Source organism: Dermochelys coriacea, chromosome 4, assembly GCF_009764565.3.
Source record: "Dermochelys coriacea isolate rDerCor1 chromosome 4, rDerCor1.pri.v4, whole genome shotgun sequence".
NCBI lineage: Eukaryota > Metazoa > Chordata > Testudines > Dermochelyidae > Dermochelys > Dermochelys coriacea.
The window spans coordinates 120007183-120022183 of NC_050071.1; the positions used below are offsets into that span (position 1 = coordinate 120007183).

Genomic DNA, 15001 nt, shown 5'->3' on the forward strand with positions numbered 1-15001 from the left:
ATGAACCAGCTTGAGTGAGGACTGCAGAGTCCAGCCCTTATTGCTTGTGTAATTTTGCTCTTCCTTTTGTCTACTGATCTAGCCATTTATCATAGATTTTTCAATTTTTTCTCATTAGAGTTTAAGATCTATGATTGTCTGTTGTAACACAAAAAGAAAAGGAGTACTTGTGGCACCTTAGAGACTAACAAATTTATTAGAGCATAAGCTTTCGTGAGCTACAGCTCACTTCATCGGATGCATTTGTTGTAACACAGTGACAGATACAACATGTGTAATGGTTTATTCAGTTTTATTTTGTTTACACTGATAACTTAGTTGAATCATTAATCAATTAATCTGAATGGTGGAGTTTTCATGCTAGACTTCCATTTTGAAGTTCAGAAATGGACCTTTTGGTATTTTCCACCAAATGCATCCGATAAAGTGAGCTGTAGCTCACGAAAGCTTATGATCAAATAAATTTGTTAGTCTCTAAGGTGCCACAAGTACTCCTTTTCTTTTTGCGAATACAGACTAACACGGCTGCTACTTTGAAAGAAATGGACTTGTGCAGGTACAGATATAAAGCTATAAATGGCAGACTTATTGGGATGGGGCACTATAGCAGCTTCTTCAGTAGAAAGGAAATGTCTTCCTTCCTAGCCAAGTTAAATGGAATAATCATTGGCTTCATTACTACGTTCTCTCTACTAATGATGAAAGTGGAGAGCAAGTTCTACAGTCACATTGAAGTGGGTGACTTGTCTAATTTATCCATCCTGTGGAAAATATTTTTGGTCCTATCCTATGACAATGTTGAACTAGTGAAGATCACATTTACTAAAAGAAATGTATTTCCTCTTGGACCTCTTCCTTCTTCTTTCACTTGTACGTATCAGGAGATCATAATAATCTACTCTGTTTGATCACAGATCTACTGCTGAAGGATATGGACGATTATTACACAAGAAGGAAAAGGCAGCAGGATAAATCAATGGTGCGTGTGCACATGTGCATGTGTGTGCGAGAGAAAGAGATATCATACAAGTAATTCTCAAATTGAGAATATTATTTGAATGATAAATGGTTTGTTATATTACGTTTCAGTTGTCTGATTGCTACAACTGGTTTTTAAGACTATGGGAAAATGAAGTTGCTATTTCCAAGACCAGTTGACTATTTTTATTTTTATTTTTATACTAGTGAAGACTGCCAGGCATACCAGTCGGGAGATAAACATCCTTTAGTAAGGAGTTTAGAAACCTCTCCACTTAATACACAGCAGCACAACCAGCTGTACTGTACTAGCTCAGTGAAGTCCCAGGAGAGGACCAAGCCCTAACAGAAATGCTGAATCATGTTTTCATAATTCTATCTTCCCCATGTGGCACAAGGAGGGAGATAACAAGAGATGAATGCAATTTTCAAAAGTGCTTGAACTGTGTGATCCAAGAGGTAAAACATCATGCAAGTTAAGGTTATAATGAATTTCTCACTAACACACAGTTAGGTAAAGGAAAGTGTGGGACGTTAAAGGGCAGTATATTTTTAGACCGTTTTGAAAGACATACATTTGTGACTGTGTAATGGAAAGATATTAAGGGTCAATTTTTCAAGAACTAGCAGCCTGTGTTCTTACAAAATAATGCACAGGTAGCACATGAAAGGAGCGATCCTGTGAGGTGCTGAGCACTTTCTTTTTCTACTGACTTCCATAGTAGAGGATGGTATTGAGCTCCAGGAGGTTTTCAGAACCTTGGAGACCTGGGCCCAGAACAGGTCTTCATCGTATAACCCTGCAAAGCACTGAGAACCTTCAGTGATGTGCTGAGCACCCTCAATTCCTCAAAAGGTCACTGGGAGTTGAGGTTGATGGCATTTCCCAGATTAGGCTTCTTTTATCCAAAAGTTTTTTACAGCCTTGTTTTAATGGCAACATCTCCGGAGGAAGTTTTCATTTTTTAAGTTATATTTTAAATTTTTGAATGTATATTCAGGCCCCCCACAAGTACAATCCCAATAAAGCCACAGGTTATGATGCCTCATGCTCACATCCATGTTAATTTAACAGAAAAGCCATGCGTCACTGACAAATCATCCTTCCAGTTCTAGGATGGTAAGCTCAGTGTTTATGCAAACAAAAAACTTTACTGAAATCTACCTTTTCACAGAGGGAAAGTACAGTCCCAGCTTGGATTATTGCAACCTGTTCTTCATTTCTCAAATTCTAAAATACAGAAAAAGTGTAACTATATTTCACATTGGATTGTAAATCCATTCTTCAAAACAAGTGAGATAGATTTTGATTTTATTGTATGCATCACAGAGCATTGGCTCTCTTTATTTTTTTAAAAAACAAGCACAGGAAATGTCCAGTGACAACAAATAATAAAGCTAAAGTAAGTGAATACAGTCCCTATGCTTGTTAGTTCAATGCATCATTCTCACCATGCCTTGCAAAAAGAGCATGGTCTAGGGTGGCCTCAATCTAGTGGGTTTTTTTTAAATAGAAAAAATGTCAACTCATTAGACTGCCGTCCTAATGCAAAAAAGTCTTGCACTGAAACCAAGGGAGCATTGAAGAATTAGACCTGTTATTGAACAGAGCAACACTGATTGCTTTTAGAGTAGCAGCCGTGTTAGTCTGTATTCGCAAAAAAAAAAGAGTAGTACTTGTGGCACCTTAGAGACTAACAAATTTATTAGAGCATAAGCTTTTTGCAGTCAAATGCATCCGATGAAGTGAGCTGTAGCTCACGAAAGCTTATGCTCTAATAAATTTGTTAGTTTCTAAGGTGCCACAAGTACTCCTTTTCTTTTTACTGACTGCTTTGAAAGTGCTTTTGGATCTCACTGCATAGAATATAATCTAGAGCCAACCCTCAAATTTTGTGGATTAGACTCAAGCTATGGTAAAATCTTTCCTGTTTAAGGTATTTCTAGGGCACCCTTTATTGTAGAATCTAAACGTCTGTGTTACTATTTCAGGGAATCAATATAGAAAAATGAGCTTTAACTTATTTCCTACTCTTAATTTTGTTCTAACCTTTATTACACCTTTATTACATATCTTGTGCATTTCCTGTGCCACAACTTTGAGAGCCACTCACCAGCAACCCACATCTGTCCTGAAAAACATATATGTGACTCCCATTGAAGGGATTGCATCTATGCTGACAAAAATGGGCCCTAACATTTGGTATTGAATATGCAAATATAGCCATAAAAAGTCCCTTAATGCATATTTGCTGGCATGCCATTCCATGGGAGTAATTGAAATAAAGAAATTGTTACCCCATTATCTCCAAGGATATCAAGCTTCTTCATAAGTTCAGAAATATTCACATCCTGGAAAATATTTTTAACATTCATTATTCAGAAAGGAGAAAACGCATCATTAGATACTAATTTTTTTACATGGGCTTTATGCACTTTTGCATGCAAGAAGATTCCAAAAGCTGAATGTTAGTTTTGCATCACAATGACACAAATGCTACTGTTATGTTTACAGTGGATCAAATGGTACTCAGTTATATCCAGCAACCTGGGTATAAATGAGGACAGAATGTGTCTTAGCACATTTAGATTTATCAACTCACTGAAATGTTGAAATTGGGTAACAGGCTTAGAAAAAGATCTGGTTTGGGGAGGAAAAAAGTGCAGCAGATTGGGCTATTGACATTTGTGGGAAATAAGGTGCTTAAGTGCTTTGCTGAATTTGGTCCTCCTGAATACATTATAGGAATCATGACCAATGATGGAAAAGGTGCCACTTTTCTGACTGCAACTGTACATTCAGTATTGAATAAATGTGGAGCCATCTGACAAATCAACTAATCATATCATACAATTATGTTCTTCCCTACCTATATTTTCTACAGTTTAGTTCAAGCTACTTCTAAATATCTCAAGTGACTGGCCTTCATTTTCTTTGGAAGAAGAATACATGACAGTCTAGGAGACCTCTTTCCCCTGCTATTCATCCTAAACCTCCCTTTTCTCAGAACTTGACCATATCTTTTTCTTTGCAGAAAAAAAATATTTCTTACATCTGAATCATCTAAGGTAACCGTGATTTAAAGTGTTCATATGATTACACAAGTGTTTCTGATAATTTTCCTGGTTAGCCAACCATCGCAAGAGCTAATGAAGCCACATCTACCTTTATTCCTTCCTGTTGACAGAACAGCTGAAGTGCACTTCCATTGTTTTCAGGGAAGGTGGTTATATGGAGGTTAAATGCCGGTGACCTTCGCTCTCTCTCCTGAGGAAAGATTTCATTTAAAAAACAATATATGTGATTATACAATAATGTCAGTTTCTCCCCGACTATCCCAAGTTATTCAAGATAAACCTAAATTTACCGATATTAAGAAATCCATAGATCCTTATTTGCAGTCAAAGCACATGGTGGTTTTCATGCTCTTTAGTATCCTTTAAGGTTTTGGTGTAATTTGAGCACTAAAATCCTGATTCGACAATTGAATCCATGCAAGCAGAACCTCTGCAACATTGAAAGTAACAAGGCTCCATGTGGATACACAGGTCCACTTGTATGGATCCAATTGTAGGGATGGGTGACTTAGACATTCCTCTAAAGTATTTCATGTTAGGTGGAATCTTTTTTTTAAAATCTATTGCTTTCATGAGCAAATAATGACTATTGTGAAGAGGCTACAGAACAAAATATCAAACAGTGTCAAATCATATTATGACCTTGAAGAGATTGTGTCTATTCTGAAATGATATGCATTTTTGTTCTGAAAACTTTCAGTAATAAAGCTAAGTGTTAACCACAGTAAACCAGAAATGAAGTTAGCTAAACCCTACATTTCAGCATTTTAATTCCTCAAACCCAGCAATTCACCTACTCATCCCAGTTTTGTATAATACATTCTACTTTCAATTTACCATTTTCTGTGCCAAGAAGAAATCCTTTCATGTATACAATCTCTAAAATTATAACATCTAAAATATATTCAGCATATTTCACGCACTTCTTCAAAATAGTGATCCATTATTTCAGTGGAATAGCTGTATTCCTACTTTCAGCAAATGAGGGTCTTTTGTTAAATTTCGATGTGCTTGTGAAAGTGGCTGGATTGAAAGATCTGGAAGCTGAAGCTCGGGCTTTATTCTGAACAAGAGTAACTCTGCTGAAACCAGTGGAATTACATCAATGTAAATGAGATTAAAATCACCCCCCATCTTCTATTCACAAAACAGAGGTAGCATGGGCAGACAGCAGTTCTAGCCTCCCCACAGCTCCCTGCAGAAGAGTTTTGGCTCTGTTCTGCAGAGATAAGTAGTAGTGAAGGGACAGCTCAGTTTCCATGCTCATTCCATCCATAGTTTGGCTTCCAAAACTACGAATGAGGGAAATTTTGTTAGTTGATTTGTGATATGGACACTTGTCCTTTGGGAAAAGGGCTGCAACCACAGTGTCATTTCACAGGTCACCAAAGGATAATGAGTTGGTTAATGAGTTGCTCTAATAAATTTGTTAGTCTCTAAGGTGCCACAAGTACTCCTTTTCTTTTTGAGTTGGTTAATGAATTTGAAGCTGCAACCAAGAGGTGAAAGGCTCTGTTTCACATTGCCTTTCTCCTCATGTACTGTCTGCTAAAAAGTTTTTTTTTCCTACTTAGTAGTCTAATTTAAAAACATAGCCATGCCAGGAAGTGAGCTTGATGATATAACATATACAGAAGCAGGGATTCGATCCTGAATAGACCTAATTTAAAGTGAAATCTAAGTTTAATCTTTTGGCACATTAAACTTGTCAGTATTTGCCTGTGCTAAATGATAGACAATTGACCCTGTTTTCTAATCCACTCTAATTTTCATCTGAAAGAATTTAGTTTATCACCATGCATGAAAATATTTTCACCAACAGCTGCATAATTTTGCTAAAGCAACCACTCTGTAATTTTTGTGACTATGCACTTGTCCATCAGTGAGAGATTTATTTTGCATGCCTTATTTGCAATTTCATGAAAATCCTTCAGTTGTTATTCAGTAAATAGGTACTCAACAAGGAGAATAAACACATTGTACTGTACAGTTCAGTTTTCATTTGATTCTTTAGTTAAATGTAGGAAGTTCTTATGCTAAACATGCTTTGAAGAGTTTATTTTTCAAGATGTAATATGCACCAGGTTACTTTTACCAAAAATACTTAAATTTTGGAAAACTGGTTGTTAAATTAGCTGCCAATTTTAACTAACTTGTTGTGTAATTTAATTTAAAGTTGCTTAATAAAGCATACAGAATACAAGTTACTTTGCATTTTTAATTTTCCAGAATGACTAGTGAGACAATAATATCTCACAATGTATAATCTGTATTACTTGCCATGGACATCAGACTATACAGATGGTAAAAATAAAATGGTAAAATAAATGATTTTAAGAAGGGTCAAAGATTAAAAGCAGAATGATCACATAGCATGATGAAAATAAGATTTTCATCTTCACCATGGAGGTTATACATGCTAAGGATTTTGGTGGAATGAACTGGATGAAGAAAATTATGGAACAGTAATATTGAGAGTGTTTTGTAGTTTATTCTAGAATGTAAATGGTGTAAAAATGTTGATGGCCTTTTCAAACTGGATTTGCTGTTATCAGTTAATGTGACAGTGTGACAATGTATCACGCCATATTGTGGCAACAGTTTAGCATCATAACATTCCCTATGGTCCCATCTATGAGGTGATGAGCACCATCCATCCCCATGGAAATCATAGGCCCTATGTTAGAATTACTTTAATAAATAGCAAAAAGAAAAGGAGTACTTGTGGCACCTTAGAGACTAACATTTATTTGAGCATAAGCTTTCGTGAGCTACAGCTCACTTCATCGGATGCATTCCGATGAAGTGAGCTGTAGCTCACGAAAGCTTATGCTCAAATAAATTTGTTAGTCTCTAAGGTGCCACAAGTACTCCTTTTCTTTTTGCGAATACAGACTAACACGGCTGCTACTCTGAAACCTTTAATAAATAGCCTATTTCATTTACTCAAAGGAAAGTATTTGTGAAAGAAGCTTGCTCTGAAGAACACATTACTTTCACTTGCACAAGTTATATTTGTGCCTAACACCTATAATTTGCAGTTCTGGTTGTAAAATTTGACTTTTTGACATTTATGAATGTCTCATCCATGTTCTATATCAGCAGAGAAGAGACTTCAGGTAAGTGAAATTCTTTTAAAAATGTGCTAAGAAAATTTGCTCTTTTAAGTTTGTTTTATTTATATTAGTGTTGTCAATTTGAAAATCATCTTAAAAACAATTACAGGTTGATGTGATGTGTCAGATCCTTAGACTTCGTTGCATGCAAGATGTGAGAAGATGCGTTAATTGAAACAATGCCAACCAATCTGTAATATGCATACCAAGTGATTTCACATGCAGGAAAGGTGTAGTTATGGAAATGAAATAAATAAAAAAGGCAAAATATTGCAAAACAAAATATTTTATTAGGTGCAAAACAAACTATATGCAGTATATATTAGCTATTTTACATCTTCATAAAAATTAGTGAGCATTCTCTCCAAAACATATTAAGGCAGTGGTATTCATTTTCAGAATTCAGACTTACAGCATTTAAAAAAAACCTAAAATACTTCCACCTTACACATGCACCAGAGAACTTTACATGAATTTCAACTTGGGTTCAAACACAATTTCTGCTCCATTTGAGAGTTTACAACTGAGAGAATCTCTTACTTCAAGTTCAAGCACTCTGAATTCTAACAGCTCATTCTGGTCTTTTGCATCCTGCATCTCGTTCTTCAGCTGATTCTCTTCCAGCTCCATTTTGTAAATCTAAGATATAATAAAATATCATAACACTAAGCTATGGAAAAATCTGTATATTCAGCAGTTAAGTGCACTGATTCTTGACACTTATGGTTAAATTAAATTAAATTAAATCCTCAGCAAAGAATCCCTTATTAAAATAGTAGCAAGAGTTAAACTAAGTAAAAAAAACTTGGGGCCCAAAATTCCTTACCAGGTTCCGAATCCAGGAAACATATATGCATGTTCTTTACTTTATGCATCTTAGTATCACAATTAGAGTGGATTTGATTGCTCATGGGCATAAAGTTAAGCACACAAGTGAATGATTATAAGCACTGACTTCAAGTAAGGCCCACATGGTTGGACGGATGGGCCCCAAGTCTTGGGAATGAAGGAGCAGGACCACATTAGGAAGCACTTTACTGGCTCATGAATAGACCCAAACTCCTCACTCAGAGTGGACAATGATTATCCTTGCCTGGGGCTTTCCTGAGACAAGTCTACATAAAGCCATTTTGGAAGCAGATATCAGAAGTTGCGTATAAAACTGCAACTAAAGGGAAAAAATGCATGATGTTCTTTTCACACTCAATAACACTGAGATAGAAGTGAAGAGTATTTAAACTAAAGTGGTCTGTTCATATTTACTTTGCACCACTTTTTAATGTCATAGCACTTGCACTTAGTTCTTTAAACCTTCAAAAAGCTTCCCAACACTAACTAAATAACATTCACCACACCCCTGTGAGGTTGGCAGGCAAGTATTTACAGCCTCCATTTTACAGATGGAGCAACTGAGCACAGAAAGGTTACATAATTTGCTGAAAGCCATGCAGCAAATTGAGAGCCACTGTTACAATTCAGGACTTCCTGGCTCTCAGTGATGTGCTCAGGGCGAAAGGTATAATGTTTCCTTCCTATGGCCTCATCTTGGGAGGTGCCGAGTGCTCTCAACACCTTACAGGATTTTTACAATCAAATCCAATTTCCTCTCAGGCCTAATTATAATTCTCGAATCACAGAATATCAGGGTTGGAAGAGACCTCAGGAGGTCATCTACTCCAACCCCCTGCTCAAAAATGTTGTGCCTTGAGGCTGTAGGCTATTTAAACAACAGCAAAATGGAATATTGCAAGTGCATTACAGAACCTTTTCCTGAGTCCAACCAAAAGCATTCTTGTCTGACCTCCTTATTTATATGAAAACAAGGTGGTGTATAACAGCTAATACAGCATATGGCACAGCTTATAACATCAATAAAAGTGTCTGAATAAAGTATAGTTCTAGTTGTAGTTCTTTAGTCATGGATCTTTCTTTGCCTCTATTATTTTATTGAATTAATAATTTTAACTCACTAATTAAGAGGCCTCATTCTCTGAGCGCCCTCAACTCTCTCACCAAAGTCCACGGAGGGTATTCAGCACCTTGAAGAAGTCACTCAGCATCTCAGGCCCTAAATGGCAATTTTCTATTCTATTAAATCATCCAATAATACAATCTAAAGTGATCAATGTTGCTTGAAATACTAGGTTCTGCTTTTTTAAAATTTAATTTAAACAAGTGATCCTATTAACCAGGAAACAAATTAAGTGGCACTAACCATAATCTGAGATTTTTCTCCAAATCTGCTATACTTTTTTTTTTTTGCCAAAGCCCAGCTACCATTCCTTTATTATTATTGCTTTACATTTATATTGTGGTGAATATTCAACCTGATTGCATCTCACTGAGCTAGAGATTTTACAGACAGAGATTTCATAATAGCCCTTCCCCCCCAAAGAGCTCACAATTCGATAACGCTTTAATCTCAGACTCTCAGTGTAACAGTTTTTGGACAGGAAAAAAAAGTTAATTTTACCTTAACACTTCAACACTTAGCACATCAGTTTCTTTGAAGAGTAGAGATTAGATGGTACCTAGATTCTGAACACATACCTTTTCTAACAACTCCTGGTTTGTTCGGATAAGGAGCTGCTTTTCTTCTATCCATTTGGAATCCTGTGGGAGAAAAGAACTCAGTACAGTAATAAGAATTATATAATTTCAGTCATTACTGCACAACCAAGTATAAAATGAGTTCCACATCAAAGAGCAAACCCGTTGTAAATATTTTAAGGACTGAATAGCTTCCAAAACTGATGAAAAAGTAATAAATCCCTGTTTCTTTTTAGTTTGGCTTTTCTTCTTTCCTACTTTGTTCAACCTAATCATTTACACATTGAAACTTTAAATGTTAGCCTCTAACAATTTTGGAGTAATGTTGTCAATGTTAATTTAACGTATATGTTGTCACGTATTTGACCATCTTAGTTTAATATTACTGGTATTGGAAATTGTGCCTTCTCCTTCACTCAAAGGGTTTCAGCTTGCCCAGAAGCTCTGCTTTAAAATGTAGATCTTTTAGCTACATTATATATTCCCTTATGGGGAAGTGCAAGGAAAGCATTTAATGATCCATAAGTAGTGCAATGAGAGGCCAGAGACCTGCAGTTAGCAGTCCTCAGCTGGCAGTGAAAATGAGTCTGGTGTGAAGCCTTTCAGGTATGGAATAAAAGGGAAGGTGATGATGGCAGGTGAAATCATACAAGACTTCCTTCCCCATTAAAAGGTCTGTATTTCCATTTGATAAAATGGGGGCCTGAGCCAAAGTTCACCGACATCAATGAGTCTCTTTCCACAGACTTCAATGGACTTTGGATCAGGCCCATAAGGTCCAATCCTGCAAAAATTTACTACCACTGCGCTCAATACTGTTTGCGAGATCAGGCCCATATTGCTCTAACAATAACTTCAAATACTTACATGAGTGACACACTTATTCCACCAATAGAGAAAATGTATCTGAAATCTAAAATAAGTCTAGTTCAGTATTATGGCTGAGATTTCCTAAAATGGCAAGGGATTCGGACACCCAATACCCATTAGAAATTAATGAGAGCTGGGCAAGATAAGTCCAAAGCTGCTTTAAAATCTCAGCCCAAATCGTGTTGATGCAATAACTATTTTCATCAATGAACCTTTGCAGACACATTTCACACAGATTTTTTAACTACTGCCACAAAATAAAATGATCAGTTATTTTAGGGTATTTACTAATTTTGCATTCCCCTACAGACTCAAGACTGGAAAAGTTCACATTTATTTTCATGCAGAGGTTACTTCTTTGAAAGATGGAGGATTGTTTTGATTTGTTTCAAAAGAATTTACTAGACTGAATGCTTAAAAGGCCAGGAAATAGTTAAGATAAATATAAGAAAGGCCATACTGGGTCAGACCAAAGGTCCATCCAGCCCAGTATCCTGTCTACTGACAGTGGCCAATGCCAGGTGCCCCAGAGGGAGTGACCATAAACAGGTAATGATCGAGTGATCTCCCTCCTGCCATCCATCTCCACCCTCTGACAAACAGAGGCTAGGGACACCATCCTGGCTAATAGCCATTAATGCACTTAGCCTCCATGAATTTTCTCCAGTTCTCTTTTAAACCCTGTTATATTCCTAGCCTTCACAACCTCCTCAGGCCAGGAGTTCCACAGGTTGACTGTGCTGAGTGAAGAAGAACTTCCTTTTAAACCTGCTACGCATTAATTTCATTTGGTGGCCCCTAGTTCTTACATTATGGGAACAAGTAAATAACTTTTCCTTATTCACTTTCTCCACACCACTCATGATTTTATATAGCTCTATCATATCCCGCCTCAGTCTCCTCTTTTCCAAGCTGAAAAGTCCTAACCTCTTTAATCTCTCCTCATATGGGATCCATTCCAAACCACTAATAATTTTAGTTGCCCTTCTCTGAACTTTTTCTAATGCCAGTATATCTTTTTTGAGATGAGGGGACCACATCTGTATGCAGTATTCAAGATGTGGGAGTACCATGGATTTATATAAGGGCAATAAGATATTCTCCATCTTATTCTTGATACCTTTTTTAATGATTCCTAACATCCCATTTGCTTTTTTGACTGCCGCTGCACACTGCGTGAACGTCTTCAGAGAACTATCCATGATGACTCCAGGCTCTTTTTCCTGATTAGCTGTACCTAAATTAGCCCCCATCATATTGTATTTATAGTTGGGGTTATTTTTTCCAGTGTGCATTACTTTACATTTATCCACATTAAATTTCATTTGCCATTTTGTTGCCCAATCACTTAGTTTTGTGAGATCTTTTTGAAGTTCTTCACAGTCTGCATTGACTAGATGCATTGACTAGAATTAAAAGGACAAATTGTGGAGAAATGCAATCTAACATCCAGTTTAACATTTAAAAAGCATTTAGCGATGCTCAGAGGAAGGGAGGAATACAGTGGCAAGTGTTATTCTCCAGTTTTGGCCTGCAAAGCACACAGGAAAGAAGTTGACATGCTGAGGGGCCAGTTTTCTTTCCAGTCTGCTTTGCACACATTTTCCATCTACAAATTTGACTATTTTTATCTACAGTGAAACACATGCCTGATTTGGATTTCCTCGTTAAAAGTTTAATTTTGTGTGACAAACAAGATCCTTTCAAAACTTGGCTATTTGGGGTCTAATCTTGATTTCAGTGGAAACTGAGGGCGCTCAGCACTTAACAGGATCAGGTCCCTATGTATCTCCTTCCAGGGCCTTATGTTGTCTAATATTTTTGAGAGATGTGATATTATTAATTATTATTATTATTGTTATTATTATTATTATTTTTATTATATGATAAATAACCCTTTTCACTTAGTGCCTTTCATACAGGACCCTCAAAGTACTGTACAGAGGTAAATAATTATCATCATTATTATTATTATTCCTATTTTACATCAAAGGAAACATTGGCAAAAAAAGCTCAAATGAGGTTGATGAGAGCCTTTGCCACATTTGAAAATTGGATCACTTATTTAGCCATCTAAATATAGATTTGGGAGCCTAACATGAGGCACCTATTTTTGAAAATCTTGGCCCAGATTTCTGACCTTGACTCTTTTACTGTCTGCATGTTTAACTTTAGAAAAGTCATGTAAACTCTCTCTGCCTCAGTTTCCCTAGCTGAAAAATAAGGATGATAATAGTGCCCTGCTCTAAAGAGGACTGCCTCACCTCAGAGGGAACAGTTCATATTAACTACTAAATCATAATTATCCTAAGCTAAATAACAATTTAAAAAAATCACATTGTGCACAGAAAGTGAGTTTGTTTCAAATAGAAATTTATTTTGTCAAATATAGGTACTAACAATTTATTGTTACCATATAACCAACCAGTAAGCAGATGTGGATATGTCAGAGCCCCCAAGAGTGATTTCTGATGACGTTTTAAGGCTTAGTTTACATACAAACCCACAGAGACCATTTTTTTTATTGCACAATACCACCACCACTTGCGCATTTAATTTCTCTGGATTACTGGGTGATTAAAGAGTGTAGTGTGGTTAAGAATCTTAAAAGGTAATAAATGATCAAACTTAATTTCCAAGCAAACCTATTATATGCATCGATTAGGAAACAAGTCACAAAATTTATTTTTTTACATATATATTCATGTTCACTTCCATCTAATTTACATGCATAGTGTTTAGACTTTACATCTTCAGAGTCAAATAGGTTTGTTAATGCTTTAGGTATGCAGCAATTTGTCTTCAATACCTGCAGCTTTATTTACCAATATACTAAAGTGACAACAGCAGAGCCTCGAGAGGGAGTAGTCCTTACAAGTTTATTTACTCTTGGGAGCCCTCAGGGACTTGGAAGATGTTAGATTTTATAACCTACTGCACAATTCTGTTGTTTTGTTTTATTTTATTTTATACACACGCACACACACACACACATACACACACACTTTATTTACACAGCATTTACTAAGAACCTTGGCGCTTATGGGCAAGCTAACACTATTGTTTATATTCTCCTTAATTTGGTAAAAGGTTTCTTTGTACTCATGCAGCATTCTTAAGGAATACATCTTGCATAGAATAAATCATTATAAAATGAAGTGAACTTGAAATAAAAAGGTTTATGAAATATTACTATATTAATGTTATGTTTTATTCACCTTTCACAAATATACTTTTGGATACATCTCTATTTTACATCTTATCACTTCAGTTTTTAAATGAATTTTTCAACAATAAATATAGTATAAAAATAATACATCCAAAAAGTTCTGAGGAGGTACTTCAAGTTATGCAACTGAACATCTTTAAAGTGCACAATCATAGTTCTGTGCTATTTTCCTGAAGATCCTGAACACTATATTTGCCAAGAGCTAGCATTTATCCTTGCTAAGTACTGACAAAAAAAACTACATTTAGATCTAGGTCCCAATTTCAATTTAAGTGATGTGGATAAAATGTTGAAAGTAGCTCCCAGTAATCAAATACACATTCAGTGGTTCATTTTCCAGTTGAAATGTGTGTGGCAGTAACAATTTTATAATTCTTCCAGCCAGAGCACCAAAAATAGTCTCAATGGGAAATTCATAACATTCATTCTGTTGAAATTATGACCAAAACTTTTCCAGTGAAAGCAGAAAACCAGAGGAAGGAGAAGGGCCTGGGCTGGGCAAGAAAAGGGAACTGGTTTTAACAACCATGTGCATGCAGACATAAGCATATTTTGTTTTGGAAGACAAATCTTCAATAAGGTTTTTTCCAGTCTATACAATATGTTCCTTTAATCAGGTGGTCCAACCAGTGAAATGGTAACTAAGTTGCATCAGACACATGAATACACCAGCAAGCAATGAAGATGACAAGAGCACTGCTGCATGCAAGGGAGAAGATGATTTGACAGAGGTCATTAAGAGAGCCTTTTACCTGTCCTTTTTCAATCAGAGATTTCTCCAGATCTTCTATTTTTGCCTGGTACCTGAGGAGATCAGCTTGCAGCTGTTCACGAGTCTGAAAAGGTATAAAAGTGTGCACATACTGTCACAATGGCCAATTGATTAGGATGTACACTTCAGATGTAGATCCATTTTCTCAAATATTCAATTACTGCAGAATCAAATATTGACAAGTTCAATATTTCCTGTCCATTATCAGCCAGTGAGGTGAATTTGAATTGTTTTCAATTAAAACAAACATGTTTATTTGTATTTTATTTGATAAAATATTTACCTCTTTCATTTCCACACAACTCTTTTCCTTCATAAACTAAGAAACACTAATCTGATGTTTTCAATGGCAAAGCACTTTCTAAAAAACTGGTGCTATAAAATCAGTAACAAAGCCAGTAATGATGC

At 36.1% G+C, this 15001-nt stretch overlaps 1 protein-coding gene across 15 annotated transcripts in view; it reads right to left on the bottom strand.

The window, feature by feature from the left end:
- Positions 1-15001, bottom strand: part of JAKMIP1 (janus kinase and microtubule interacting protein 1) — a 381847-nt gene that overhangs the window by 165601 nt on the left and 201245 nt on the right. For 13 of the 15 annotated variants that reach the window (XM_038400934.2, XM_038400923.2, XM_038400933.2 and 10 more), the window contains 6 exons: positions 14574-14657; positions 9723-9785; positions 7713-7811; positions 4145-4246; positions 3277-3330; positions 2144-2209 (listed from right to left, as the gene is read on the bottom strand). In XM_038400934.2, coding sequence (XP_038256862.1) covers positions 2144-2209; positions 3277-3330; positions 4145-4246; positions 7713-7811; positions 9723-9785; positions 14574-14657 — 468 coding nt within the window. Of the gene's footprint in view, positions 1-2143; positions 2210-3276; positions 3331-4144; positions 4247-7442; positions 7812-9722; positions 9786-14573; positions 14658-15001 lie in introns of those variants that run through there. The other 2 variants (XM_043512477.1, XM_043512476.1) reach the window with 1 other exon arrangement.